The following is a 27,017-nucleotide window of genomic DNA, read 5'->3' on the forward strand; positions in this document are numbered from 1 at the left end:
AGTGGTGAATGCTCCAACACTGTAAGTTTTAAAGAAGAGACTGGACAACCATTTGCCTAAAATGGTATAGTGTTTCCTGCCTGAGCAGGGGGTTGGACTAGAAGACCTTCAAGGTCCCTTCCAACATTATTATTATTATTATTATTATTATTATTATTATTATTATTATTATTATTGTTGTTGTTGTTGTTGTTGTTGTTGTTGTTTTGTTGTTGTTTTGTTGTTGTTGTTGTTGTTGTTGCTATATCACCCCTAGTCCTTCTCTTCATTAAACTACACATATCCAATTCCAGCAACTGTTCCTTATATGTTTTAGCCTCCAGTCCCCTGATTATCTTTGTTGCTCTTCTCTATACTCTTTCTAAAGTCTCAACATCTTTTTTACATCATGGCAACAAAAATTGGATGCACTATTCCAAGTGTGGTCTTACCAAGGTGTTATAAAGTGGTATTAACATTTCACGTGATCTTAATTTTATATCTCTGTTAATGCAAATGACGTTGCATGCCAAAACAACTAGAGTTTTTTCCCCTTGTGCCATCACTTTGCTGAACATCTAATTACCACAGTACTGTCTTACGTCTAAAGATATTTACCCATGTAGTAGTAGTGTTGTATTACTATTATCCTTCTCATCTTTTCTACTACTTTCGATTGGTATCTTATGATTATGTTGTTTGTACATACACTGAGCATTTATGTACCAGAGACAAATTCCTTTTGTGTCCAATCACACATTGCCAATAAAATATTTTATTCTGTTCTATTCCAGTACTTCTCAACCTTTTCTTCACCATGAGCACCCTTTAAATACCTTTTGTGACCGTGGACCATGGCCACGGATTCCAAGACTTAACTCAAGATTTAAATCATAACATTTCTTCAAGCCTTCGTGGACCTCCTGTGATGACATCATGCCCCCCCAGAAGCCCATGGACCACAGATTGAGAATTCTCTTCTCTTTGTCCTATTCTGTGTTCGTGCAGTGGTTGGAATGCAGTATTGCAGGCTAATTCTGCTGATTGCCAGCAGTTCAGCAGTTTGAGTCTCACCACCTTAACTTGACTCAGCCTTCCATCCTTCCGAGGTCAGTAAAATGAGGACCTAGATTATTGGGGGTGATGTACTGAATCTTTAAACCAGAATTCCCCAACTTTTCCAGCTTTGCGGACCAGCTGGGGAAGGAGATGGTTTCATGTGAGTGATCGACAAGTTCAGGCACAGGCACGCGCAGTTCCATTTGTGCAAGTGTTGTGCAAGCATGCCCACTGCTCACAGAAATGGAGGGCATGTGCACATGCTCATCTGCTGCTCACGCAAGTGGGTATGCACGTGGGCATGCACACCCACCATTTCTGCAGCGTGGTTGCAAATGGCTCACTAGTGGGCCATGGCCGAGGTTGGGGACCCCTGTTGTAAACCACTTAGGCGTAAAGCACTGTGAAGCAGTATATAAGTCTCAGTGCTATTCTATTCTATTCTATTCTATTCTATTCTATTCTATTCTATTCTATTCTATTCTATTCTATTCTATTCTATTCTATTCTACCCTACTTTCTCCTCATTATTGGAAGGAGGCCCTGTTGAAGTAGAACTGTACTGCTTAGTCAATTAAAATGCTAACAGAAAGCTCCAATTATTCAGATATTTTGTTCTTTTTTGTCAATTCTATATTTAAATTGGTGCGTCAACTACGGCCTTATCTGGACCTGGATGCCTTACGTACAGTCACCCATGCCCTTGTGACCTCTCGCCTAGACTACTGTAACACTCTCTACATGGGGCTGCCCTTGAGATCCACTCGGAAGCTTCAACTGGTGCAAAGTGCAGCGGCACGGACACTTTTGGGAGCTTCCCGATACTCCCATATCACACCTCTCCTCCGTGCGCTGCACTGGCTTCCAGTTGCCTTCCGGGTGAAGTTCAAGGTGCTAACAATGACATACAAAGCCCTACATGGCATGGGTCCGGACTACCTACGGGAGCACCTTCTGCCAATGTCAACACCCCACCGCCCTGTGCGCTCCCACAGAGAGGGCCTCCTCAGGGTGCCACCGCTCAAGGAATGTCGGCTGGTGGCCCCCAGGGGGAGGGCATTCTCAGTGGGTGTGCCAGCCCTCTGGAACTGCTTACCAACTGAAATCCGGATGGCCCCCGACCTCCGCACCTTCCGGCGCGACTTGAAGACTCACCTATTCCAGCAGTCCGGCCTGGCCTGATAGCTCTAATTGGGGTCGCAGTTTGTTTTGTTTTGTTTATTGTTTTTCAGTACTGTTCATTATGTTGCCTACCTTACTCTGTACACCGCCCCGAGTCCCTCGGGAGAAGGGCGGTTTATAAAAACAAACAAATAAATAAATAAATAAATTCTTGATGAGACCTATAACCACTAAATCAAAATGTGGTTTGGTTGGCTATGGCTTCACATGCTATAGAAAGTAGAAACCCAACCAATACATTTTTGTTTATGGTTTATTCTTCGAAACTTAGCCAGTGGTATTTTATTCGGTTCTGTATAGACAAGAAAAACCAGGATTTAGAGAACAGCATGAACATACCCATTATCTTTCACACAAATAAGTGGTTCTTCTAAAATTACCAGCTGCTAGTTACAGTATGATAGATGTGCAAAGAATTTGAGGATCCTGATCCGAATTGGGGTGTCCCTGCATGGAAAGGATTTGGTATATTTAGAAGCAAGGAATCTGCTCCTGAAAGGTAGCTTCAAATGGGGTATAGAAATCACACATTTTTATAGAAAAAGTGATCTTTTGTGAAAGTGTAGTGTTTGAATGTGTTCATGTCATGTGATGTTTATTCTGATGAATGTGGGGTTCCTGGGAGAATCAGGTTTAATTAACTCTGTTAGAGTTTATAGATCTTTTTTCTTTGGTGTGTGTATTAAGTCTGGGTAACTTATTTGGCCGTTCAAGGAAGTTTGAGGGTTTTTTTTCTGTTTCCTATAAAGCTTTCCATACAGGCATAGCATTTCAAAATAAGGAATAGATATCTATTTCAAAAACATTGTTTTTATGCAAAGACATGCTGAAGGAAAAGTCTTCATCATGGTTCAGTCCAAGCCAGTGGCGTAGCGTGGGTTGTCAGCACCCGGGGCAAGCACCCGGCCGCTGCACTGTCCCTCCCCCAGATAGTCCCTCGCTCTCTCTCCGCACCGCACCGCACGCCTGGCACCCCCCCCTCCACAGTGGGCGGCGACCCGGCGGCTCGGATCGGATTCGCACAGCCAGCACTGCAGTAAGTGAGTGAGCCAGGCAGGGGCAGAGAGCTGCGAGTGTGAGCGCGCCCCCCCAGATGTGTCACCCGGTGCGGCCGGCCCCCCCTGCACCCCCCACGCTACGCCACTGGTCCAAGCCGGGGATAAACAACATGGCGACTGCTTTAGGAAGAAGGTTACAGTTTATTGAAGAGGAAAGCCAGACAGAAGATGGTTCTAGCAGAAAAAGGACTGAGCACATGTAGGGAGTGGGTTTTTATACCTTCTGGAGCCCTGGATTTCCATCTGCATCTCTATAGAGCTGGTCCCTGCTTGGGGAAGGGAGACCTGGGGCTATTAAGAAAACTGGGCATGCTTTCCTGCCTCTTCAAGATCCTTTGAGGAAATATATTTTTTCTGCCCTTTTAATATTTCCTTCTCTGGGGGGGGGGGCTAACTTCCCACAAACATGTTTAACTGATGTCAAATATTCAACTGCGGTATTTCGCTAGCTAAAATAAAGAAACCCCCAAACCAACACCCCCCCCCCCAATTTGTTGAGTGCTTTTGAATTTAATGAACATAGGTGCTTAATCGGTGAAAATTAAGTTAAACTATTACGTGAAGGTAAGCTTATAATGAAATTGTAAAACGTGTCACTCAAAGAATTTGGGTACCCTTGGAAGGGGGGTGATTTGGGCTAAATAAACTTCCTTTCATCCCAGCTGAATTCCTCGGAGTCTTGGTTTTCATAGGTGCCCGGAGGACAAAGCGCTTTCTTGCAGACATTCTACTCCAGGGGTCTTCAAACTTGGCCCTTTTATGACTTGTGGACTTCAACTCCCAGAATTCCTCAGCCAGCATGGCTGGCTGAGGAATTCTGGGAGTTGAAGTCCACAAGTCATAAAAGGGCCAAGTTTGAAGACCCCTGTTCTACTCGCTAACTTCAGCACAAAAGGAAATAAAAAGGCGACAATTCTTAAACCCACTCGAGAAGGTGAAAGTAAAAAAAGTTTGCGATGATTTGCAAAGCGTTACTGTACCCCCCCAAACCAGCAGTTGGGGCACCAACGCCCCTTTCCCCGTCAAACGCAGCGCCCAACCAGCCCTGCAGAAGTCAAAATTGGGTTTGTGATACAACTGACGAATCAGCTAAACGCAACAGCAGCGCCCTGCGGCTGGTCTCCGGTATCGATTAGTCCCGCCTGCTACTTTTGCCGCCTTGGGGAGGGGGGGTAGGTACCATCTTTGTGGGGGGCGGCTGAAGGCTGCGAGACGTTGGATTTCTTTGCCCGACCTTAGGAGGAGCATGTCCGCTCTGCTCAAATCGAGCGATTGCTTCTGCCTGTAAGTGGCGGCGCGGGCCATGAAAGATGGCGGAGTGTTTTGGCGGCGACGACCGGATTTCTCGTCCCTCAGGATGGCTGGGGCGAGTTTGGTGCCTCAGGCGAGTTGGCACGAATGAAGGATGGCTGCTGCTGGAGGACGGGAGCGAGGTAAGAGGGGCCGAGGACCTTCTCTCTCGACCGGGCCTTGAGGGTCGAGGGAGGGACGGCGAAAGAGGGAGAAAGAGCCCCCGGCGCCCCCTGGTGGCTATTTAGGAATTACACCCGTGGGGTGCTCTGTGCTCCCAAGGAACCTGCCAGCTTTTTTTTTTTAATTAAGGGGTCTGCATTGAGGATCACTACGTGAAAACTCACCTTGCTGCGTTAAGCGAGAGGTTCTTGGTGGGGGGGGGGGAACCTGTGCCAGACTAACCTATTTTTATGACAGTGATTAGTTCGGAGTAGACTGCAGGGGTCTTCAAACTTGGCCCTTTTGTGACTGGTGGACTTCAACTCCCAGAATTCCTCAGCCAGTCATGCTGGCTGAGGAATTCTGGGAGTTGAAGTCCACCAGTCACAAAAGGGCCAAGTTTGAAGACCCCTGGTCAGTAGAGCATTGAGGAGATGCTGTAAATAAAGTGTTTTTGAAACTTGGCAACTTTAAGATGTGTGGACTTTCAGCTCCCAAATTTCCCTAGCCGGCATGCATGGAAGTTGAAGTTCACAACTTGGAAGTTGCCACCTTTTGAAAACGCCAATACAGATGCGGCATCCTTGACTTCAGCAAACATTTGGGAAGGTCTTCTTTCATAGTTACAGTGACCGTAATGCTCTTTATTATTAAGGACAGCTCTCTTTTATTTGGGAGAGCTGCCTTTTAAATTGATTTAACCGGTTTCCTGGTTTTGAGCTTGGATTTTCTCTTGTAAAGCAAAGTTTTAAATATAAGCAATTGTATTTTTTTTATCCTCATGAACTTCTTTCAGATTTGCCTTCCTTTTTTTTAGGTTTGCCCTTTATTTTTTATTTTTTTGCAAGAAAATATGTTACTATACTCAAGTTGCATCCTTGTGGGCAGGATGAGAAAATGTGGGGTGGATGGCACTGCTGTCCAATGGATTTACAGATGGTAGGACAGCTGCCTCTAAAGAGTGTTCACAAATGGTTCACAAAAATATTCATCTATGAAGGGAAATTGTGCTTCCCTGTATCTTTATAAATGACCTAGAAGATGGGATGATGGGGGTGTTTCTTGCATGCCTATTATACTAAGATAGGAGGATTTGCTAATACAGGTAGTCCTCAATTTATAACCATTCATTTACTGACTGTTCGAAGTTAGAATGGCACTAAAAAAGTGACTTATGACCGTTTTTCACACTTAACGACCATTGCAACATCCCCATAGTCACATGATCAAAATTTGGATGCTTGGCAGCTGGAATTTATTTATGATGGTTGTCGTGTCCTGGGGTCATGTGGTCAGTTTTTGCACCTTCTGACAAGCAAAGTCAATGGGGCAGCCAGATTCATTTAATAACGGTGGCAAAAAGGTCGTAAATAACTGTCTTGCTTAGCAATGGAAATTTTAAGCTCAATTGTGGCCGTAATTTGAGGACTACCTGAATCTTCCAGGACAAAAATCACAATTTGAAATGATACCAAAAGGTTTCATATTTAGCATACGGAAAGATTAATGCATAAGTATAGGAATATGGGATCCTAATCTGAACCTTCAGGTTTTCTAGTGGTGTCCCCATCATCACTGGAACCGAATCCATCCACTTTACTGCTGATCACTATAATCTCTTTCCTTCCAACTTTCCCAACATTAGAATCTTCTCCAGGAAGTTAGGCTTTCATATTCATGAGAGACTTAAGCACGTGCGCGTCCACATACACAAATCTCAGTATAGTCAGTTTTTGTATACTGGCTATGAAGGAGCGCAAATAACTGCTTCAAATGGGATAAACCTGCTTATTTTATTTGACTAAAAATAATTTTATACGTGTATATATGTATTTATTTATTTATTTATTTATTTTATTTAATTTATTTGTTTCAAACGACTCTGGGTGGCTTACAGCTTAATAAACATTATTTTTTTTAAAAAAAACATTGAATATAAAATGAAAGAACAGACAAAATACAATCATTAACACAAGATGGAAAAGGAGGGAGCTGGATATAAGGGGGTAGGGGTAAGGTTGGATTACCTTTTAATTAGTCAACCATCTCCAATGTAAACTCCCCCATTGGGACCCCAGGCCATCTGGCAAACCAGGGTTTAAGGCTCTGATGAAAAGTTAGGAGGGTGGGAGCCAATCTCACCTCAGGAGGGTAAGATATTCCAAAGGGCAGGAGCCACAGCAGAAAAGAAATATACAAAGAATACCTCTTTTGGCATTCCATTTAGCTAAATAAAGATTTTGTTTTTATGTATATAATTACCTTTTTAAGTTCTTCTAAACTATTATTATAATTAAACTAAAAATAATTTGTAAATGTGTGATTTTTAAAAAAGTGCTTTGGCAAATACATATATATATATATATATATATATATATATATATATATATATATATATATATATATATATATATGTGTGTGTGTAAATTACTAACAAAGAATTAAAGGGAAACTGAAATGCATTTCTGACTCATTAGTCGTCATCAGCCAGCCATACCCTTCTGAGATTCGAATGAGTCAGAAATGCATTTCAGTTTCCCTTTAATTCTTTGTTAGTAATTTACACAAATATAGGAATTGTCCGGTGTGACTACTGCCTGTTCGATAGCCTTCAAGATAGGCTGAAAACAGGAAATAAAGATTTGCCCCATGTTTGGGGCCTAGCAAGGTAATCTAAAGAGTTAACATTTGAAACATATATATATATATATATATATATATATATATATTACACTTAAATATTGCTCAGCAAAAGGACTGAAAAAAATGATTCTGCTCACTTTGGTGGTATAATTGTATTACTTGCCATGTCCCCTGTAAATGAAGTGAAAATATCCCATATGCTGCTTTCCACTTCTGGCTTATAATAATTCATTAGATTACAATTTAAAACACACTTTGTCTATTTCTTTGTTTAGGTAACTGTAGGTCGAGGAGGTGGTGTCACTTACCAGCTGACATCAAAATCCTGTCCACTGATGATCTCTCGGAACCATTGTGTTTTCAAGCAAAATGCCAGTGGCCAGTGGACCGTGATGGATAACAAGGTAAATTAATCAGAAGAAGTGAAAGAGGCAAATGTGAAAACCAGTTTGAAAAAAATGACTTGGAAAGCCATAAGTTTTAATGATAGAAATATATATTTATTTTGTAGGCAGTTTTTGGAAACTCGCCTGCTATAATAAATAAAACAGATTCAGGATCTTTGTTTGTGAAAATGTCATCCAGAATGCAAGAGTATTATGTTTTACAGTATACTTTAAATTTATCATCTGGATTGGGGATTTGCAAGATGATAAGGGCATTTCAAATTTAATCAACTTTAGCTAGTACGGTCAATGATAAAGGTTTGTGGCTACTCCAGTCTGTTAACCTCTGAAGGGCTATTCATAGCTCACTTCTTACCTGAAGAATTGATGAAGATATTTAATGGACAATAGTTAAAGGTTGATGAAAATGGAAGGCCCCTTATCACTTAATTTCTTTGCTTGGTTGGATCATATCCCCCAGCTGACACATGATTAGTTTCATGTTGTTCAGGAGACCCCGTTGTTTTAAAGATTTTAGGGAACAATGCAGGGGAAATGGGAAGGTCCAATGCACAAGAGATAATTCTTACCCTATGTCATGTATTATTGAGTATAATCCTTTAAATAAATCTCAATAACTCAGTAGTTTTTCCCATCTCAGAGCTTGGACATTTTGGTATGGATACCTTCCTCTTCTCCCCCCCCCCTACTAAAAGCAGAGATAGAAAGATGAGATGTTGGTTCCTGTAGAAGGCGATAGCTCTGTTTTCCAGTTCAGACTCTGCCTTGCCCCAGATATCACAAATGGCTAAGTGCTCTGCCAGCCATTTGCTTGTCCAGGATCATCATCATAGCATATTTTCTACTGATTACTTTTCTTTCCTTTTGGTTGGCATTTATCTTGCTTTTAGGGAGTGTCTAAGGCAGGGGTCGGCAACCTGAAAAAGGAAAAGAGCCACTGGGAACCGGTTCCATCACACACACAAAAAAGTGGGAGCCGTGTGCGTGCGTCCATGCACGCGCATGTGCAAAAAATGTTTTGCGCATGCGCAAAATGTTTTTTCTTGCGCATGCACGGATGCGCAGTTGCCATTCTTTAAATGTATGATGGAACCGGTTGCGCGACGGCGACAGCCCGTTTGCAGAGCTACCGCTTTCGGAGGAAGGCGGCAGCTCTGCAAACGGGCCGCGGCAGCTTTCCCAACAAGCGGCACCACTGCCCGTTCCGAGAGGTGCGCGCGCACCTCTCGGAACGGGCAGCGGCGCCGCTTGTTGGAAGAGCTGCCGCGGCCCGTTTGCAGAGCTGCCGCCTTCGACAGCCTGTAAACATGCCGCGGCAGCTTTCCCAAAGAGCGGCGCCGCTGCCCGTTCGCGTGGAGGTGCGCGCGCACCTCAGGCTCGTTCGGAGAGGTGCGCGCGCACCTTCGCTCGTTCGGAGAGGTACGCGTGCACCTCCGCTCGTTCGGAGAGGTGTGCGCGCACCTCTCGGAACGGGCAGCGGCGCCGCTTGTTGGGAAAGCTGCCGCGGCCCGTTTGGAGGTTTGCGCGTGCACCTCCGCCCATACCTCTCCAATACTGTATTTTCAAAGCAATCTCTGTAAGTGTGATGTTACGGTAGACAGGTCACTTCTACATATTTGCAGCACCTAAGTAAAGAATCAAATTTGTAAATTAACTGTATTTTGTCTTGCAGTGAAGATGCCTACATAACACTGCATTCTTCTGAAGCCGCACTCATTGGAGTGGGAGTGTTCCAGCATGATTTGCTTGACCAAGTAGTTAAGATTCCCAAGAAATCAAAAGCAATAGCTCTTAGAAAATCTCACGTTACACAATCAGAATTGGATGCTAGATTTTTTTTGAAATTTTAATCATGGTAGCAGATTTCTGTTTAGGTACTTTTGCTTCTAGCAAAGGTGTAAAGTAGGGAATGGGACAACTCGCCATGGCCAACTCGGTGCTGCCAATTCACCAAGTTGGCCGTGGTGAGTTAGCTGTGGCAAATTGTCATAGACCCATGCAGGAGTTTGGTAAACAGTATTATATAAGATTTCTATCTGGTTATTAGCTAATTAGAGGCCAGGCTAAATAGATAACTTTATTAAATAAATAAAAATAAAAATAAATAAATCCCTTAATAGCCATCTTAAATCTGCTTATCCACTGGGATCACTTTTAGTTTGGATCATTATTTTTTTTCTTCTAATTTTTTTTTCTGTATTTTTCCCCATAAATTCTCCATAGCTCTTTTTTTTAAAAAAAATATATGTTTTTTAAAAAATTTCTACAGAGTCTAAATGGTGTCTGGCTGAACTGTGAACGTGTTGAACCTTCAAGGGCCTATATTTTACAAGAGGGGGACTTCATCCAATTGGGTGTGCCTTTAAAACACAAAGAAACTGCTGAATACGAGTATACAGTAATAAAGGAAGAAAGGAAGATGATTAGCCCATTTTTAGCACTGAAAAATGAGCAGATGACAGAGAAAGTAAAGGACAGAACTAAACGTAAAATTAGCTTGGAGGAATCGGAGACCTCTGGAGCCGAAGGGCCTTCCCATTCTAGATCCAAGAGAGACCGAGTATCCTCTGATAATGACGCTTTGGGGAAACCTCAGGAAGGCGGTACTGACCTGTCTAAAGCACCGTTGGAAAACATGGAAACCCTAGTGCTGTTCTCATCAAAACCAAGCAAGAAGGAGAAGAAGAAAAACCATTGCAACTCAGTTCAACCCGATCAAGCGTTTCTCATTTCTAAGGAACAAAAAAACCCAAGTCTGGCAGAGTCTTGGAACAATTTGGAACAAGTCATAAAATCTCTGGAAGACATGACCAAGCTCAAAGCCAAAGTGCAGGAGAAGCAGACAGCCGTCTTGACTGTAAAAGAAAACCCCAAACTTGCTCTAGAAGAGATTCAGGTGTTGGAGCGGGAGCTACAACAACTGCAAGAACAGTTATGTACCGAGCAGCAGCAGCAGCAGCACCAAGTAGAACAGTTAGAGAAAACTTTCTGTGAGGAACTACAGGTAGGTATAACCACGATAAGCTTTTGTTTATCTTTTAAAATAGTCAAAAGTTTTAGGATGGACCTAAACTAAGGGGGGGCACTGCAATGTACTTGTATAACTTGGAAAATGCCAATATTTGGGGGGGGGTGTACAGTATTAATTTTAATAAAGTAAGATTTGTGGACCTGAAAAAGGTAATGTTTTTTTAAAAATTAGTTACATCTTATATACTTTTTAACTTTTTAAGCCTATTTTATGTTCAGTGGGTTAGGACGCTGAGCTTGTCGATCAGAAGGTCGGCAGTTTGGCGGGTCAAATCCCGAGTGCCGCATAACAGAGTGAGTGCCTGTTACTCGTCCCAGCTTCTGCCAACTTAGCAGTTCGAAAGCACGTAAAAATGCAAGTAGAAAAATAGGGACCACTCCGGTGGGAAGGTAACAGCGTTCCGTGCGCCTTTGGCGTCTAGTCATGCCGGCCATATGACCACGGAGACGTCCTCAGACAAGCGCTGGCTCTTTGGCTTTGAAATGGAGATGAGCACCGGACCCTAGAGTTGGAAATGACTAGCACGCATGTGTGGGGGAACATTTACCTTTACCTTACTAGCCCTTCATTCAAAGAAAGAGTAAATACATCCTTTGGCTTCCTAAAAAGTGATCATCCCTAACATGAATGACCAGAGGGAGAAGGGAAAGGTCTGCCTTTTTAATATTGGCAAATCTTTTCAGATTTTTAGTCACTGTCATACAATTTCAGTCATCCTCTCCTTTCTCCACAGAACCTGAAAATCTGAAAAGGTTTCCTCTCTCCATAGGTTTTGCAAATTTCAGTCTTGATGATTCTAGGGAATTCCTCATATGTTTATTTTTAGAAATTGGAATTTGAGGGACTAATGTGTGCCAGTATGGGAAATGATGTAGTTCCCTGGGGTGTTTTTCAAGAATAAAACAGCATAACGAATGTTTAAAATATAGTTTTCAATTATAAAGAACCTTTAAGATAAAAGAGTAATTTCATTTAATGGAAAATATCTAAAATATTTATGGAATATTATATTCTGATTACTGGCTCTAGTTCTCCAGAGTAATTATACCTGTTATTTCTTGGGGAAGATATTTTGTAAGATATTTTAACTTGCAAGTTTTCAATAAACAATACTTTAAAAATACTCTTGGAAAAGGTAACATATATTAATATAGAAAAAAAATCAATAGCAGCTACTAGGTTCAAGTGTTTTTAGCTGAAGGTATTTTTCTTCTTCTAGTATGATAAAAACCATTGATGTTTCACAGCCTTATCTGTTTCTTTAAATTTGTTGTTCGGTGGGTGGAAAAGAGAGAGAGAGACAGCCCTAGTAGAGAAAAAAAAAGCATTTTGAACATTCAGCAGTAGACGAATTCATGTTAAAAGTACAGTATAGTGTTTAGCAGGATATACCTTTGACAAAAATAAAGATAATTTTTCAGGATTTATTTTTATTTTAAAATTTCAGTTTTCACAACCAGTAATTTTCTTCTGTTGCATTTTCTAAATGTGTGAAGAAAAACCTTTGTACATGATATCCAGCAAATTGACATTAATTTTTTTTCTTCTGCTCGTGACTCATGTCCTGTTATTATTTAGAGAGCAAACAAAGAACACGGAGAAGAAAGACTGAAAGACCAACTAGCTCAGGTTATACTACAGGTAATTTTAAGAGATTTTTATGTTTTTATCACTTAAATCAGAAAGCTTAGTTATTAGGTTCATAGAAGTCTCTTCATTTCTCCATGGAATTAGTTTTATTCTGCTCTGTTTTATTTTCTGTTTATCACCTCTATGTTCACTCAGGATTTTACTTTCTTTGTGGCCAATTCCATCTTTTTCCTGGGCCAATCTAACTGGATTTGCCATTCCTATGCTATTTGTATCTTTTTTAAAAGAATTTTTTGCCTTATTTTCATAAAAATATTCATCTATCTCCACCACATAATTATTGGCTTTACCTTGTTGGTCAAAAATTGAGAACAGAGTTTAAAACCTTTGGTTTGCCACAAATTCAGTTGTGAAGCTTCAGTCACTTAAGAGTTTCTCTAGTGAGGGACTGCAGGTTGTTTAATTACTCTGTAGTTGTAACTGCTACATCTTCCTGATCTCCAGACCAATTATCTTCCTCTACTAAAGAAGCTAGTAGTTCCTGACATCTATAATTCTGTGTTGACAATTTTAATACTACAAGCTGTCAATTTTCCATTGTTTGACAGCCTGCTTGATACTTTTCCATCATTCATTCTGTTTGGTTTTATTTTATATTTGTTTGTTTCTCATCTCTGTATTGCGTCCTGATGGGTTTCCTATCAAGTTTATATTTCCCCCGAAGTTTATATAATTCAGAGATAACCGAGGTGTGACCACTGATAAATTGCTAGGACATTAGTTTTGTATCTTGGTGTAATGCAAGTCATTATAGTGTGGGCTTCTATGAGATAAAGGTAGCCAACTACTAATAAGACATTCACCGTTATGAGGAAAATAATTGCCCAAAAGTATTGCAATGACATGGCTAACTACATTACCAAAATGTATATAATATGGCCACTTAGAATATTCCAGTTCATTTTCAGGAAATTGTTCTTGCTCGCAATTTAAATTTTATTGGTTAATCTTTCAACAACATTTTATACTATCCTTCAGCCACCATGTCCCAGTACTTTTAATGCCAGAACAGTACCAAGTTATTAAAATAAAAACTTTTTAAATAAAGAAAAACATATTTAAAGAAGAAGTAATGGTGCTAATGATGGTCGCTTGCTTTGCTTTCTGCTTCTTCCTTTTTTCCTTTAGGGTGATTGGTTTCAGAAGGGATTTGTGAGGGTGGAGGGGCTTAGTCCAACCTAATGAGGCAGCAACAGGAGGAGACAGTACTGAAGGCAATTTACTTAAGTACCGAACGTATACAGTCTATTTCTTTAATGTATATGTGTATCTGCATTATAGATACCCATACAGCAGCATCTGCAGGGTTGGGGGCAAAGAGGGCAGAATGGTGAAAACAATGCTGTGATGTAGGACCTAGCCTTTTGTGTGTGTCTTCTGACATTACATGCATATACAAAAGGAATGGAGATTGCAGCACAACACCGCAATACCGTTTTCATCTTTTTCTCTGTGTGTGTGTATTTTTAAAGTTAATAGCTCTTTGTTGCCATAGGCTTCTACTTTTTTAGTGTTTGATAGTTTGATAATCTTGTATTGGTGATTATTTGCACATTTTATGGAGCACATTCAGAAGAACTGCATTTCCATGGCAATCAATTTCAGAGATATTAATTTGAATGCAGCATACTGTTTTTAATTTGAATCAGCATACTGCTGATACTGTTTTTGTTTGCTTCTAATTTTTAGCATCAGGCTCTGATGGAAGAACTGAACCGTAATAAGAAAGATTTTGAAGAAATAATTAAAGCCAAGGATAGGGAATTGAAAGAAACCAAGGTATGAACAGACCCCATGAACATATGGAAAAATGGATAGTGCAGACATTCTACAAATCCTCTTTTAAATGTCTATATGGTTTCTTAAGGAAGCTCCTGTCTTGCTTTCCACTGATAGTGTGAACTGCCTTCATTTCTCCTTCTTATGTTTAAATATGGTAGTGGACTGAAAAAAGTATTTTAACTATTTAATCATGTAGGCAAAATTTATATTTTGAATAAAGGGTACTTCATCTTATGAAGCATGCTTTCCATTTCCTAGCTTCAGCGATTGCATTCCTAGTGTCTTTGTGTTCTGTCTTGGCTATAGGAAGAGAAGGAGAAAGCAAGAGCACAAAAAGAGGAGGCACTGAGCCATATGAACGATGTATTGGAGAATGAGCTGCAGTGTACAATTTGCTCTGAACACTTTATTGAGGTAAAAATAAATATTATTCTTTTGTGTAAAGGAGAAAATTTCGGAGCAAAGTACCAGTTTGTTCTTCATATTTTCATGAAAATATGAGAGGAGATTAAAGCTTAAAGCTTCCCCGTGAGGAAAGCTTAAATAAGATACAAAAGATCTCACAGAAAAAGTTTTTTAAAAATGTAGAACAGAACTACTGGAGCATATCAAATCTATTTAGCAACAGTCAGTGAAAAAATCAGTTTAGGCAAAAATGAGAATATCAGAAATAGATAAAGGTTTTTCTGACATGCCTCCTTTTGCTTAGCCCCATTTTTCCAGATTAGACACATGGATATTTGTGAGGGTGTGTTTTCAGGTGGTGGCATACAAATTGTTGAATCTCCATGTCCCCAGTGCTACCCCCTCTTGTAATCATACTTACCTGTATAATCCTTCTAGAAGAGTTCTTTTGAGCTTTTAATGACTTGGCTGAGATACCCGTTTTCTCCTCAGTATTAATTATTTTGGATTCTCCCCCGCCCCCCCCCCCCCCAAGTTCTGGTTTATAAAGAGAAGAATGTGTGGGACATAATAGCTGTCTGTCGAGGCAGAATTGTTCCAGAAAACAGGACAAGTGGATTTCAGTTTTAAAAAAAGAGTAAATTTTGGTTGAACATCAAAAAGAGTTTCCTTGGGTGGTGGTAAACCTTACTGGAAAGGTTGGGACTCAGCCTGAATGGTTATCTGTCAGCGACATGTACTAGTTCGTGTACTAGGCAACATGGTGGACTAAATGATTTCTAAGGTTCTTTCCGATGCTGACATTTTATGACTTAGAACTTAACATATTAATACAGTATATAATTTTGGGGTCTGAAGGATGAGAGAATAGCAACACTTCAGACTTAACCTGTGTGAGGTGCCTCACACAAAAAGCATATCAGTGATGAGAGCTGTCCAATGACTTCTGCCAAGGACTGGTCTCGAGCCCAGGCCCACCTCAAGCGGCATTCAATCCAAGGAAGTAAATTAAAGCTAGACATTAGGAGGTAATATCCGATGAGCCTTTGGAAGTGGTTCCAAACTAAGTGGTGAGTTCTGCTTTATTGGAGGTCTTCAAACGGAGGCTGTTGCCCCTTTGAGACCTGTCTGTTTCCCAGGCATGGAGACAGAAGATTAGCTGAGCCCAGGTGGGTTGGTTATTGGCCTTCTTGGATGCCATGTTATGTTTCTTTTATTTTTGATTATTGGTTTTACCTTGTTGGTTAGATATTGTTTCAATCTGTTAATCATCCAGAGTCATGTTTGTGAGGGGAATGGCTATTTATTTATTCAACTTATATAGCCACCCATCTCACTTTTATATGACTCGAAGCAGCTTAAACAACTAAAAAAAATGCAGTGTGAAAACAAATAAAAACAAAAACACATAGCAGCAAGGCATAATCTAACCTATCATCACATAACCAGGAGATGGGCTTTCACCCACTCTAAGAGTCCCAGGCCTGGGCAGAAAGCCAAGTTTAAAAGTTCTACAAGGATTTGGCTAATCTAATCTCAAAGAGGAGGATGCTCCAAAGGGCACATGTCACAGCAGAGAAGGCTCTCCTTCAGGGGCCCAGCCAGTTAATAGTATGCCCTTCCTGCCAGCTCTGGGAGGACAGGTAGAAACAATTAGGGAGAGATGGTTCCACAGGTAACAGAAGCCATGAGGGGCTTCAAAGGTGACAATCAGCATCTTCAGTTGCGCCTGGAAGCACACCAGAAGCCAGTGCAGCTTGTGGAGCAGTGGTATTACATGGGCCGAATGACTGGAACTGCCCACGTTGCTGCATTTTGCCCTAATTGAAGTTGAAGTTGAAGCATCCAAATGCTCTTCAAGAGCAGCTCCTTGTAAAGGGAATTGCGACAGTCTGATCTGGAGTTTGCAAAGAGCATGAGTGGCTGTGAATAGGGTCCCCTAGTCCAGGAACAGGAACAACTAACACGCAACCCTAAGTGCAAATGTCTTGCTAGCCACGGCTGCCATCTGTTCTTTAAGCAGGAGCCATGAGTGCAGGAGGACTCTAGATTGGCCAGTGGATCTGTCTGGCCAATGCCACCCATCCAAACTCAAAGATGGAAGATCCCTGGAACCATAAGGTCCAAAAACATAGTCCTACTTAGTCTTGCTTGGATTGAGGCAAAGCCTGTTGTGCCTGATCCAGGACCCCACCACTTCTAGACTCTCCTGGGATGTAAATTAACTAAACCAGAATTGGTTTAATACTATATAGTAGTGTTTTTATATTTTTTTATTTGAAGTCTTGTTTTTTTACCCAAATGTCTGTGAATGATACAAAATATTAATCTAATATAAATGTAGATAGTACTACGTAAGAAATATTAACAAAATCTGTTATACTGGACAGTGGAAATATGCAGAATAACCCTGGAAAGTGCTGGGTTCATATTTAAGAGTTTTCTTTTATACAGTTAATTCTTCCCTAGGATAAACTGTGATGAGCAAAAGACGACTTTCCATAAAGTGGCACTTTGCTTTCATTCTTGTTTTTATAGGCTGTCACTCTAAATTGTGCACATAGCTTCTGCTCATATTGCATTGATGAATGGATGAAACGTAAGGTGGAGTGTCCAATATGTAGAGGGACAATATTATCCAAGACTCGGTCACTAGTTCTGGACAACTGTATTGACAGGATGGTGGAAAACTTGGACGATGAGACAAAGTGCCGTCGCCTGTCCCTTATTCAAGAGAGAAAAGGTGAGAGGTGGGTCTTCCATTCCTAGCAATTGCATCTTTTTTGTCAGCTGCTTATTTTAGGAAGTAATTTAGAAATGTATCAATAACAAGCTGAACATACTTCTTTAACTTAATTATTTTATTCATGATTAAATCTCTATCTGCAACTCTGCTATAGTTTTAGGATTGAATTGAGCTCAAATTTGAAAAGAGAACAATACAACAAATTTGCCGCATATTTTACAAATTGTAAAGTTGCCTAGCTTACCAGGATGTTTAAGAAAAGTATGAAATAGGTTAACCCCCTATTTAATCCATATTGTTTAATACTAGCATGTATGTATGTAGTTTGTATCTCACTTTCTTCCATTATGGATATAGAAGATATGGTCTTCCATTGCAAGGACTGACCAGATACAGTTCTGCTTTGCTTGGGCTCCAAATAAGCTTGGGTTTCAAAGTAAACCAGGTCCTCAGGATCAGCTGATTAAAGTATCACTTTGCAAGTAAAGAAATGGTGTGTCTGTTCTGGAATGTAGTTTGCAGCTAAAATTTAGTGATCATTTTATATTGCTCCACTTTTCTGATATATAGTGATGAGATAATGGGTAGGCACCTTTTTGTAATAACTGATCTCTCTCCTCTTCTTAATATTCTCCTTGGAATAGTTGTGCCATTAAATAGGATACATATATAAATGAGACTTTTTCTTACACTTGTGGGAAAATCGTTCTAAAATGTACTAAGAAGTCAGTAACAATAATTACTGTTGGAGTATTATGAATCAGTTCTTAAGGTAGCATAGTAATTTGCAGATTTTGTGTTCAGAATAAATTAAACACATCGGTGTAGGGCAGTGAACCCCAACCTAGTGTCTGAAGATCATTCACTGTCTGTGAGGTTACTGAAGATGGTTCCTGATGTAGGTGCAAGAATAAATATTATATTGCTTGAAAAAAGCCCCGAGATTTGACAATAGTTGACTTTTATGAAAGAAAAATGGTTCTAATTTTCTTGCCTTATATTAGCAGCAGAGTTTTCAAACTTTGTCCTTGTGCAGTTAAAAGAAAAACTTCAAAAAATTCTTGATCAAACATTACTAGTTTAGGGCAGCAAAACTAGCACAAATGCAGTGGAACTATAAATTCTGATAGATTCATTAGGTTATAAAATGTTATCAACTGTAGGTAATAAAATATTAGAGTAAAACCATATGTATCTGCATAGAAACATGAAACCTGTGCATATCTGAATATGTTTATTCATGAGATTAATAGACTTCTACTCTGTATGTTTATATCTGACTTGAAATCATGGTAGGGCCCACCTCCTCCTCCACATTTAACTGCCTACGACCAATGGTTCTCAACCTCTGGTCCGCCGACCTCTGTGGGGCTGCCATGTCGTCACAAGGGGTCTGTGAAGGCTTGAAGAAATGTTACGATTTAAATCTTAAGTCTTGGGGGTCCATGACAATAGTCCATGGCCACAAAAGGTATTTAAAGGGGATCCTTGGTGAAGAAAAGGCTGAGAACCATTGGCCTGTGACTATGAAAGTTATCCAGTTGGTATCTCCACAACATTAAGACAGCTGATGGTGAAATAGCCTTGTCCAAGCCTTCACTAGATATTTTTGTATGTAATCTTGTGACAAGAGATTTATTTGAAAAATATTTAAATTAGATAACTTTAATATATTAAGGTATCTGTACCATCCTAAGTCATACAACCCACTCAGTGGGTTAGGACGCTGAGCTTGTCGATCAGAAGGTCGGCAGTTTGGCGGGTCAAATCCCGAGTGCCACGTAGCAGAGTGAGCGCCTGTTACTCGTCCCAGCTTCTGCCAACCTAGCAGTTCGAAAGCACGTAAAAATGCAAGTAGAAAAATAGGGACCACTACGGTGGGAAGGTAACAGCGTTCCGTGCGCCTTTGGCGTCTAGTCATGCCGGCCACATGACCACGGAGAGGTCCTCGGACAAGCGCTGGCTCTTCGGCTTTGAAACGGAGATGAGCACCGGCCCACAGAGTCGGAAACGACTAGCACGCATGTGCGGGGGAACCTTTACCTTTACCTTTAAGTCATACAAACACTGTATAAACTAATTGCCGTATTTTTGTCTGTTTAATTGCAGGAAAGCAGGTTGTTCCACCAAGCCCACCATCAGACAGTGAAAGCAGTAGTCTTGCCTCTTCTTCAGACAGCGAGAGCAGCAGTCTTACCTCAACATTAGATAGTGAGAGCAGCAGCTTTCCATCTATGCATTCCCTCAGTAGCATTTTCACAAGCAGCTCTGAAAGCGATGATTACGAGGATGACTCCGATAGTCCCCATGTGATATGAAAGTCTGCTCTGCACGCGTGCAGCTTTTTGAAATCTCCTCAGGATAGTTTCTGTGAGGAAAAAGGGTATTTGGAACAAAGAAGATGTGGAATTTTAAATTGTGGATTAAAGGAGCTTTGCAGGATCCTGTTCTTTTCTTCATTGCATACATGGGTATCTTTACTTCCAAAAGTCCAAATTTTCAGTTGTATGACTCATTTGTCACACTGGACTCATGGAGATTAAACCATGTCTGTTCTTGCTATGAAAACTAGGGCTATGCAAACCTATTTGAAAGATGCTTCACAGCATAAAGGAACACGTAATGAAAGACTCCTGTTTGAATCAACCAAACTGCTAGTGTATTTTTCTCCAAATTCATGCTCTTTCTTTTCTACACTCAAGTGAAAAAAGCAGGAATAGCTTCCAGAGCAAATGCGTGAACCTGGCAAAACATAGCTGTTTATTGATTAGAAGAGTAGTGCTTCATACATGCTTCTGTATGTTACGAAGCAGATTTTTCCAAAGGTTTTCATAGCTTGAATAAAAATTGTGGGTGAGAATGCACAAGCTTGAATATCACAAGCTTGAATTTTCTCTCAGTAACTTTAACAATGTTGGTCAACTGAATTGTATACTATGATATATATGTCTAATGGTTCATAAGCAGAATAAGAATGCTAGCCTCAGTTGTAACTTTAAAACACGTTGAAGGTAATAGTTAAAGTTCATGTGTTTTTCATAAAAGGATATAAATCTGTTTCCTCAATTTCTGTTGCCAGTATAGAATAAAATTAATCCAAAACTTTATGGGAGGGGAAAGTAACTTCCTTGAGATTAAAGTGAAGAAAACCACCTGGAAAAGCAGAGTGAAGAAGGTGCATTTCTGAACAAATGGAAGATCACACAATACCAGTGTTCTACAATTTTACGGTCATAAGTGTACAACATCCACGTTCCAGGCTTTGCATTCAGACCATCAAGCAATTGATTCTGCCTTTTGTTTTACTTGATATTACTTGAAGACATTGTTTGTTTATTTATTAAGGTGCAAGATATAAAAAAGAAATTATCTTTTATTTCTCTGTTTATGAATTTTTGTACAGTCAGTTCAGTTTACCTATTTTGGTTTTGACAGGAATGATTAATTTAACACTTTAATAACTGGACTTTGCAAATGTAAATGTTAAGTATCATTACAAGTAATTGTAAGAAGCCTTAATAGTTATCAATACATTACTGCAGCAAAACTTGTATGTGACAAGGTCCTATTCAGACTACTTAGCCCAGAATTTACTGGTGGAGTTACGGTCATGTGAAAAAAGTTAAGTACACCCCCATTGAAATGTTTGTCTTTTTCAACGTATTTCAATATAGATAATTGATCTTAATTTTAACAATATTAATAAAGTAAGTATGCTACATTTATCACCTCAAATACCTAAAATTAGTTTCAGGTGCACCAGATCTGCTGCAAATGATTAGAATATTGTCAGAGAAGGTTTGGGAGGAACCTGTCTTATTCAAACCTAAGGCATTTAGTTTGCTTTGCTCTTAGTTGCTGAAGTGTGTGGTATACACATGCTTATATCAAAAGATATTTCTGAGGCCTTCAGAAAGAAGATAATAATTGTCTGTGACCCTGGGAGGAGATTTACAAAGCTTGCCCCAAAAAATTGGGCATTAATCATTTCATTGTACAGAAGATCTACAAATAGAGAAGATTTCAAACAACTGCCAATTTACCCGGACCAGGTTGTCCCAGCAAGTTCAGCCCGAGAGCGGAACACAAGTTGCTGAAAGAAGTTTCTGAGAACCCCAGGATTTCATCGTGTGATCTAGAAGTAGCTGTCGCTCCTGCTGATGTCAAAGGGCATGTCTACAATTAGAAGCTGCATAAATTAGATCTATATGGAAGGTGTATCAGGAGGAGACTTTTGCTGTTCAGAAAGAATATTGGGGCAAGAGTAAAGTTTGTTCATGAACACCTAGGCAAAGACCAGGATTTGAAACAATGTGCTCTGGACAGAAGAGACAAAGATAATTATTTGGCCACAGTACCAGAAAACACGTTTAGTGAAAACCTAATCTATCACCAGAAGAACCTGATAAAACAACTGTAAACCATGATATGTGGAAATGTTTAAATTGGGTGATTTGCTGCATCAAGGTCTGGGTAGTTTATCATAGAATCCACTATGAATTCTTCATTCCATCTGTGGGCATTTAAGGATAATGTGAGACCATCTGTTTGAAGCTTGAACCTCAGTCAAAAGTGAACCTTGCAACATGACAATGAACATGTGAAGGAATAGCTGAGGGGGAAAAATAGAGGGCTCAAAAGCTGGACCTAGATCCCATTGAGGTCCTGTGGGGGCAGTTTGGAATGGTTGTGCATGCAATAGTTGTGCACCCCTCGAACTTTGCACAGCTCAAAAAGTTCTACATGGAGGAGTGGGAAGAAAATTCCTCTCAGCTGATTTCAGAGCGGAGCCACATGTGGCTCTTTCAGCCGTCTCCTGCGGCTCCCAGTCCTCTGCCATGTGCAGTCCAAAAAAAAAAAGGTGGGACTAAAAAAGTTCAACCAATCAATTCAAATATGCAGGGTAGGTGCATATCTCGCCTTGGCTCCACTCTTCAGTCAAACCCTGTTCTGCGCATGCGCGCATCTACGCGCATGCATACACATTTTTTGCGGCTCCCAGTTTTTCCTTTTGTGAGGGAACCGGTTCCGAGTGGCTCTTTCACTGTTTCAGGTTGCTGACCCCTGGGCTAGGCAGTTATAAGAAATACATATTTGAGGTTGTTTCTGCAAATGGGGGCAGAACCAGGTAATGGAGCCAAAGGTGTGCTTTTTCCACAGAATGAAATTTTAACGTTTTTGTGGAATAAATATACAGTCAAATTTTTAATAGTTTTTTTCGTTCAAGTACATCACCTGTACTGTTTGAAGATAAAATGTCAATATGTCGACAAAGTAGTATTTAAAAGTTTGTGTAGCTTTTTGAATTTTTAATATTTCTGCAAAAATAGAAAACCTAATTAAATGAGCAAAAATATTGTATTTGCTCGGAGGTGCTTTTTCAAGAAGTAACTGGACTTTGTTTTTCCTTGACATTTTGCTTCTCATTCAAGAAGCTTCTTCAGTTCAATTATTTTTATAATGGTTTTTAGTACTAGTTCTTGATCAGCTATCATAAGAGTGTTCTGCAAACAAATTTTTTAGAAGAAAGTTCATCAATCAAATTTGAGAAGGCTATTTTTTTCTACCATCATATTCCAAGAATAGGGTCTGCTGTTTCTGAACAACTTTACCACTAAGTATTCTATACTTTTTCTCTTACGTTTTTCTCTCTGACCATTATGTCCCAAAGTAAGGCAAGAATTCCTTTCTTAATGCAAATACTGAAGATAGAAAAAATGTGCTGTACAAAGGACTTTTCCAATTTAGAATACCTCATAATGGTCAACCAGATGTATTTTGCTACTGATATTGCATTTCCATTCAGTTCTTAGCAGTGGGGATGGCTGCATGCATGTTTAATGTAAAAAAAAAGGTACAATGCAAATAATAAGGAAATGGGAAAAGACAGATGAAAACCCATGTGACAACTTCACTGAATTCTGGCTCTGCTAGATTTATGTGAACACTAATAAGACAATAAAATCATAAATTGTATCTTTAAACACTGAAAAATGGAGGAAATAGTTAAACTTTGCATCTACACAGCAAGTTATCCAGGGAAGGAGAATTACTTAATCCAGCTACTCTTCCTTAAGTTTTTTTTTAGCAAGTCCTTTGAGCTAGGACTGATTCCTTGTGACAGACATGTATATATAGTTTACTTGACAAAATGTTTGAACTGCCTTCCATGTTATTTTTCTGACTTTTCAGGCTGGCCTATAGTCCTCATATTTCTTGAGGTTTCCCATTCAGATCCAAATGATAAATCCAGCTTAGTTTTTTGAGATTACCCAGGTAATTCAACTTCCAGATAATTTAAATTAAATAGGTGCAGTAATCCAGTTTTTTTGTAGAATGCATCCAACATTGACTTTTTTTCCTTAATTTTTAGTTTTCTCCATGTCCTCTATTCGAAATTAATATGGTTTGTATTTCTGATTGAACTTTCCTTAATATCTTTGCTTATATAAACTATGTTATATTCTGCAAACTTTAGTTGCTTCATAGCACTTTAATTAATTTTGTTTTATTCTTGTGGTCAAGAAAATCTTATTCCAGAGCAGTTTAGAGTTCACTTTAAAAGTAGAAGGAATAGTCATAAAAAGGTGTACTGCAATCAAAATCAATACAATAGAAAAGCAACAAAGGAAAAATTAAAAATCACACTGTAAAATGTCCAGATGTTTGAAAGTGTAAAATGTTTTCAAAGTAATATAAGAACTATTTCCAAGGTGTTTTAGTGTTTTGTTCGGCCAAGGATTGCAGGGCAAGGATGATCATGTAAGCAGGCAGGGCTGTATCACAGGGATTTTTTTTAAAATGAAAATACAATTGGGTACTAAGGTAAGTATTCTTTGAATATTACATTGCTATTGTTCTGAGAGTACTGTATGTCTTTTCATATACATTTTTAAATGACAGGAATCTTTCACTGATTTTTGGCAACTCAAGAAATGATTGCTAAATTTTGGCAATATAAATAAAAGGGGTTGATGGCCTAGAAAAGGGGTCGGGAACCTTAAACACTCAAAGAGCCATTTGGAACTGTTTCCCACCAAAAACACCAGGAGCCACAAAACCCTTCTGCTTCCCCCCCGCATGGAGCGCCCCGCCGCCACTGCTTCCCCCCATCCCCCAATGGAGTGCTCCATTGCTGCTGCTGCTGCTTTCCCCCCCACATGGAACACCCTCCCACCACTGCTTCCCCCCACCCAATGGAGCGCTCCACTGCCACTGCTGCTTCCCCTACCGCATGGAGTGCCCCACCGCTGCTTTCCCCAGTGGCAAAGGTGGTTTGGGAGGCAGTGGCAGGGTGTAGCCCAGACGTAGCCCAGCAGCAGCAGCAAAGCTCGTCCTCCCCACTTAAGAGGCCATCCGTGGATCCTCGGCTCCGAGTTGAAAGTGGAGGCGCAGCAGCGGGATTGCTCTCAAGGTGGGTGTACACAAGCCACCTTATTGTGATTGTTGGCAATCAAAGGTCAGACATTTTTTGTAGATGGCCACCAGGTTTGCACACATCTCAGGAGGGACTTGTCCCACTCCTCTTTGCAGATCCTCTCCAAGTCAATAAGGTTTTGAGGCTGATGTTTGGCAGCTTGAACCTTCAGCTCTCTCCACAGATTTTCTATGAGATGAAGGTCTGGAGACTGGCTAGGCCACTCCAGGACCTTAATGTGCTGCTTCTTGAACCACTCCTTTGTTGCCTTAGCTGTGTGTTTTGGGTCATTGCCATACTGGAATACCTATCCAGGATAGAAGGGAAGGAGATTCTCACCCAAGATTTGATGATACACGGTCCTATCTGTCATGATGCAGTGAAGTCCTGTCCCCTTAGCAGGAAAACACCCCCAAACCATAATGTTTCCACCTCCATGTTTGAAGGTGGGGATAGCGTTCTTGGGAGGGGGTCATCATAGCAGCATTCTTCCTCCTTCAAACAGCATATTGAGTTGATGCCAAAGAGCTCAATTTTGGTCTCATCTGACCACAACACTTTCACCAAGTTCTCCTCTGAATAATTCAGATGTTCATAGCAAACTTCAGACGGGCCTATAGATGTGCTTTCTTGAGTGGGGGGACCTTGCGGGCACTACAGAATTTCAGTCTTTCATGGCTTAGTGTGTTACCAATTGTTTTCTTGGTGACTATGGTCCCAGCTGCCTTGAGATCATTGACAAGATCCTCCCGTGTAGTTCTGGGCTGATTCCTCACAGTTCTCATGATCACTGAAACTCCACGAGGTGAGATCTTGCATGGAGCCCCAGACTAAGGGAGATTGACAGTTATTTTGTGTTTCTTCCATTTGCGAATAATCGCACCAACTGTTGTCACCTTCTCATCAAGCTGCTTGGTGATAGCCTTGTAGCCCATTCCAGCCTTGTTTAGGTCTACAATCTTGTTCCTGACATCCTTGGACAGCTCTTTGGTCTTGACCATGGAGAAAAGTTTGGAATCTGATTGATTGATTGATTGCTTCTGTGGACAGTTGTCTTTTATACAGATAACAAGCTGAGATTAGGAGCACTCCCTTTAAGAGAGTGCACCTAATCTCGGCTCATTACCTGTATAAAAGACACCTGAGAGCCAGAAATCTTGCTAATTGTTGGAGGATCAAATGCTTATTTCATTCATTAAAATGCAAATCAATTTATAACATTTTTGAAATGCGTTTTTCTGTTTTTTTGTTGTTATTCTGTCTCTCACTGTTAAAGTAAACATACAATTAAAAGTATAGGCTGAATAATTTCTTTGTCAGTGGGCAAAGTACAAAATCAGTAGGGGAATCAAATGATTTTTTCCCCCTCACTGTATAGTTACATCTAAATCCCCAGGTTTAAAATTAATGCCTCACTCACGGGGAAAGCATTAGTAGCTGTTGGAAAACAGAGAAGATGCCCTAACTTGCCTCATTCGTAGGCTGCAAAAATTGACAGTATACCGGTACCTTGCGAAATAAAGCTTTAAGCTCTTAGTTCCGCTCGCACACTTGCAACTCGGCTGCCTTCGGGAATTGGAATAAAGCTCGGGCTGTTCGTCGCTCAGTTCTAACCGCCCGCCAGTAGGGGCGCCAGTCCCAGGCGCAGCCGCACCAAAACTTTCCTTTCACTCGTCCTTTTTTTGCGTCATCAGTTCGCGCCTGCTAGGAGGAAGAACCCGCCCCCGAGAGGAGCTGCCGGGAAACGAAAGTGAACTGTGGCGGAGTAGAATTGGAGAGGGTCGGGCTGCCGTTCCTCCTGCCAAGCCCAGCCGCAGCTGTGTACAGCTCCGAGCCCTGCTCTTCCCTTCTCCTCTTTTGTTCCGGCCCGAAGCAGAACCCCTTCCCCCTTGTGAGTGTAGCAGGCAAGGGCCCGGGGACGGAAAGCGAGCGAGCCAAGGAAGCTGGGGGCTCGCGGTGGACGGCCACCTCCTCCGGTCGCGCCTCTTGCTCTTCCAGGGGGCTTGTCGGTTCGCTCTTGGCGTTCCCGCCACACGAGAGGATCCCACGCTGCTCGCTCGCTCTTCCCTGCCTGCTTCTATGCCCGTTATAAGCCTGTTGATGACCTTTTCCCATCGCAGTCACCCGCATGTCGCTCGCTGGCCGTCTCTCACGCCTCCCTTAGCTTGCCTTCATTGCTTCGCCTTTCTCTCTTCGCCTTCACTTG

The 27,017-nt window shown here is 40.7% G+C and overlaps 2 protein-coding genes across 3 annotated transcripts in view; both read left to right on the forward strand.

Moving 5' to 3' along the window:
* The first annotated feature begins 4,574 nt into the window (after positions 1–4,574).
* Positions 4,575–21,354, forward strand: RNF8 (ring finger protein 8). Of its 2 annotated transcripts, none has more exons than XM_083349343.1 (8): positions 4,575–4,711; positions 7,649–7,777; positions 10,050–10,784; positions 12,390–12,452; positions 14,151–14,240; positions 14,550–14,657; positions 17,187–17,391; positions 19,504–21,354. In XM_083349343.1, the coding sequence occupies exons 1-8, from the start codon at positions 4,589–4,591 to the stop codon at positions 19,710–19,712; spliced, it is 1,662 nt and encodes a 553-aa protein (XP_083205469.1). In that variant the 5' UTR covers positions 4,575–4,588; the 3' UTR covers positions 19,713–21,354. The 2 variants fall into 2 exon arrangements, with proteins under 2 accessions (XP_083205469.1, XP_083205470.1); XM_083349344.1 differs by having other exon boundaries at positions 17,187–17,398; positions 19,504–19,688.
* Positions 21,355–26,534: 5,180 nt separating this feature from the next.
* Positions 26,535–27,017, forward strand: part of CMTR1 (cap methyltransferase 1) — a 53,976-nt gene continuing 53,493 nt past the window's right edge. The window contains exon 1 of the mRNA XM_083349337.1: positions 26,535–26,702. The gene's annotated coding sequence lies outside the window, so the exon portion shown is untranslated. The remainder of the gene's footprint in view (positions 26,703–27,017) is intronic.

Source organism: Vipera ursinii, assembly GCF_947247035.1.
Source record: "Vipera ursinii genome assembly, chromosome: 1".
NCBI lineage: Eukaryota > Metazoa > Chordata > Lepidosauria > Squamata > Viperidae > Vipera > Vipera ursinii.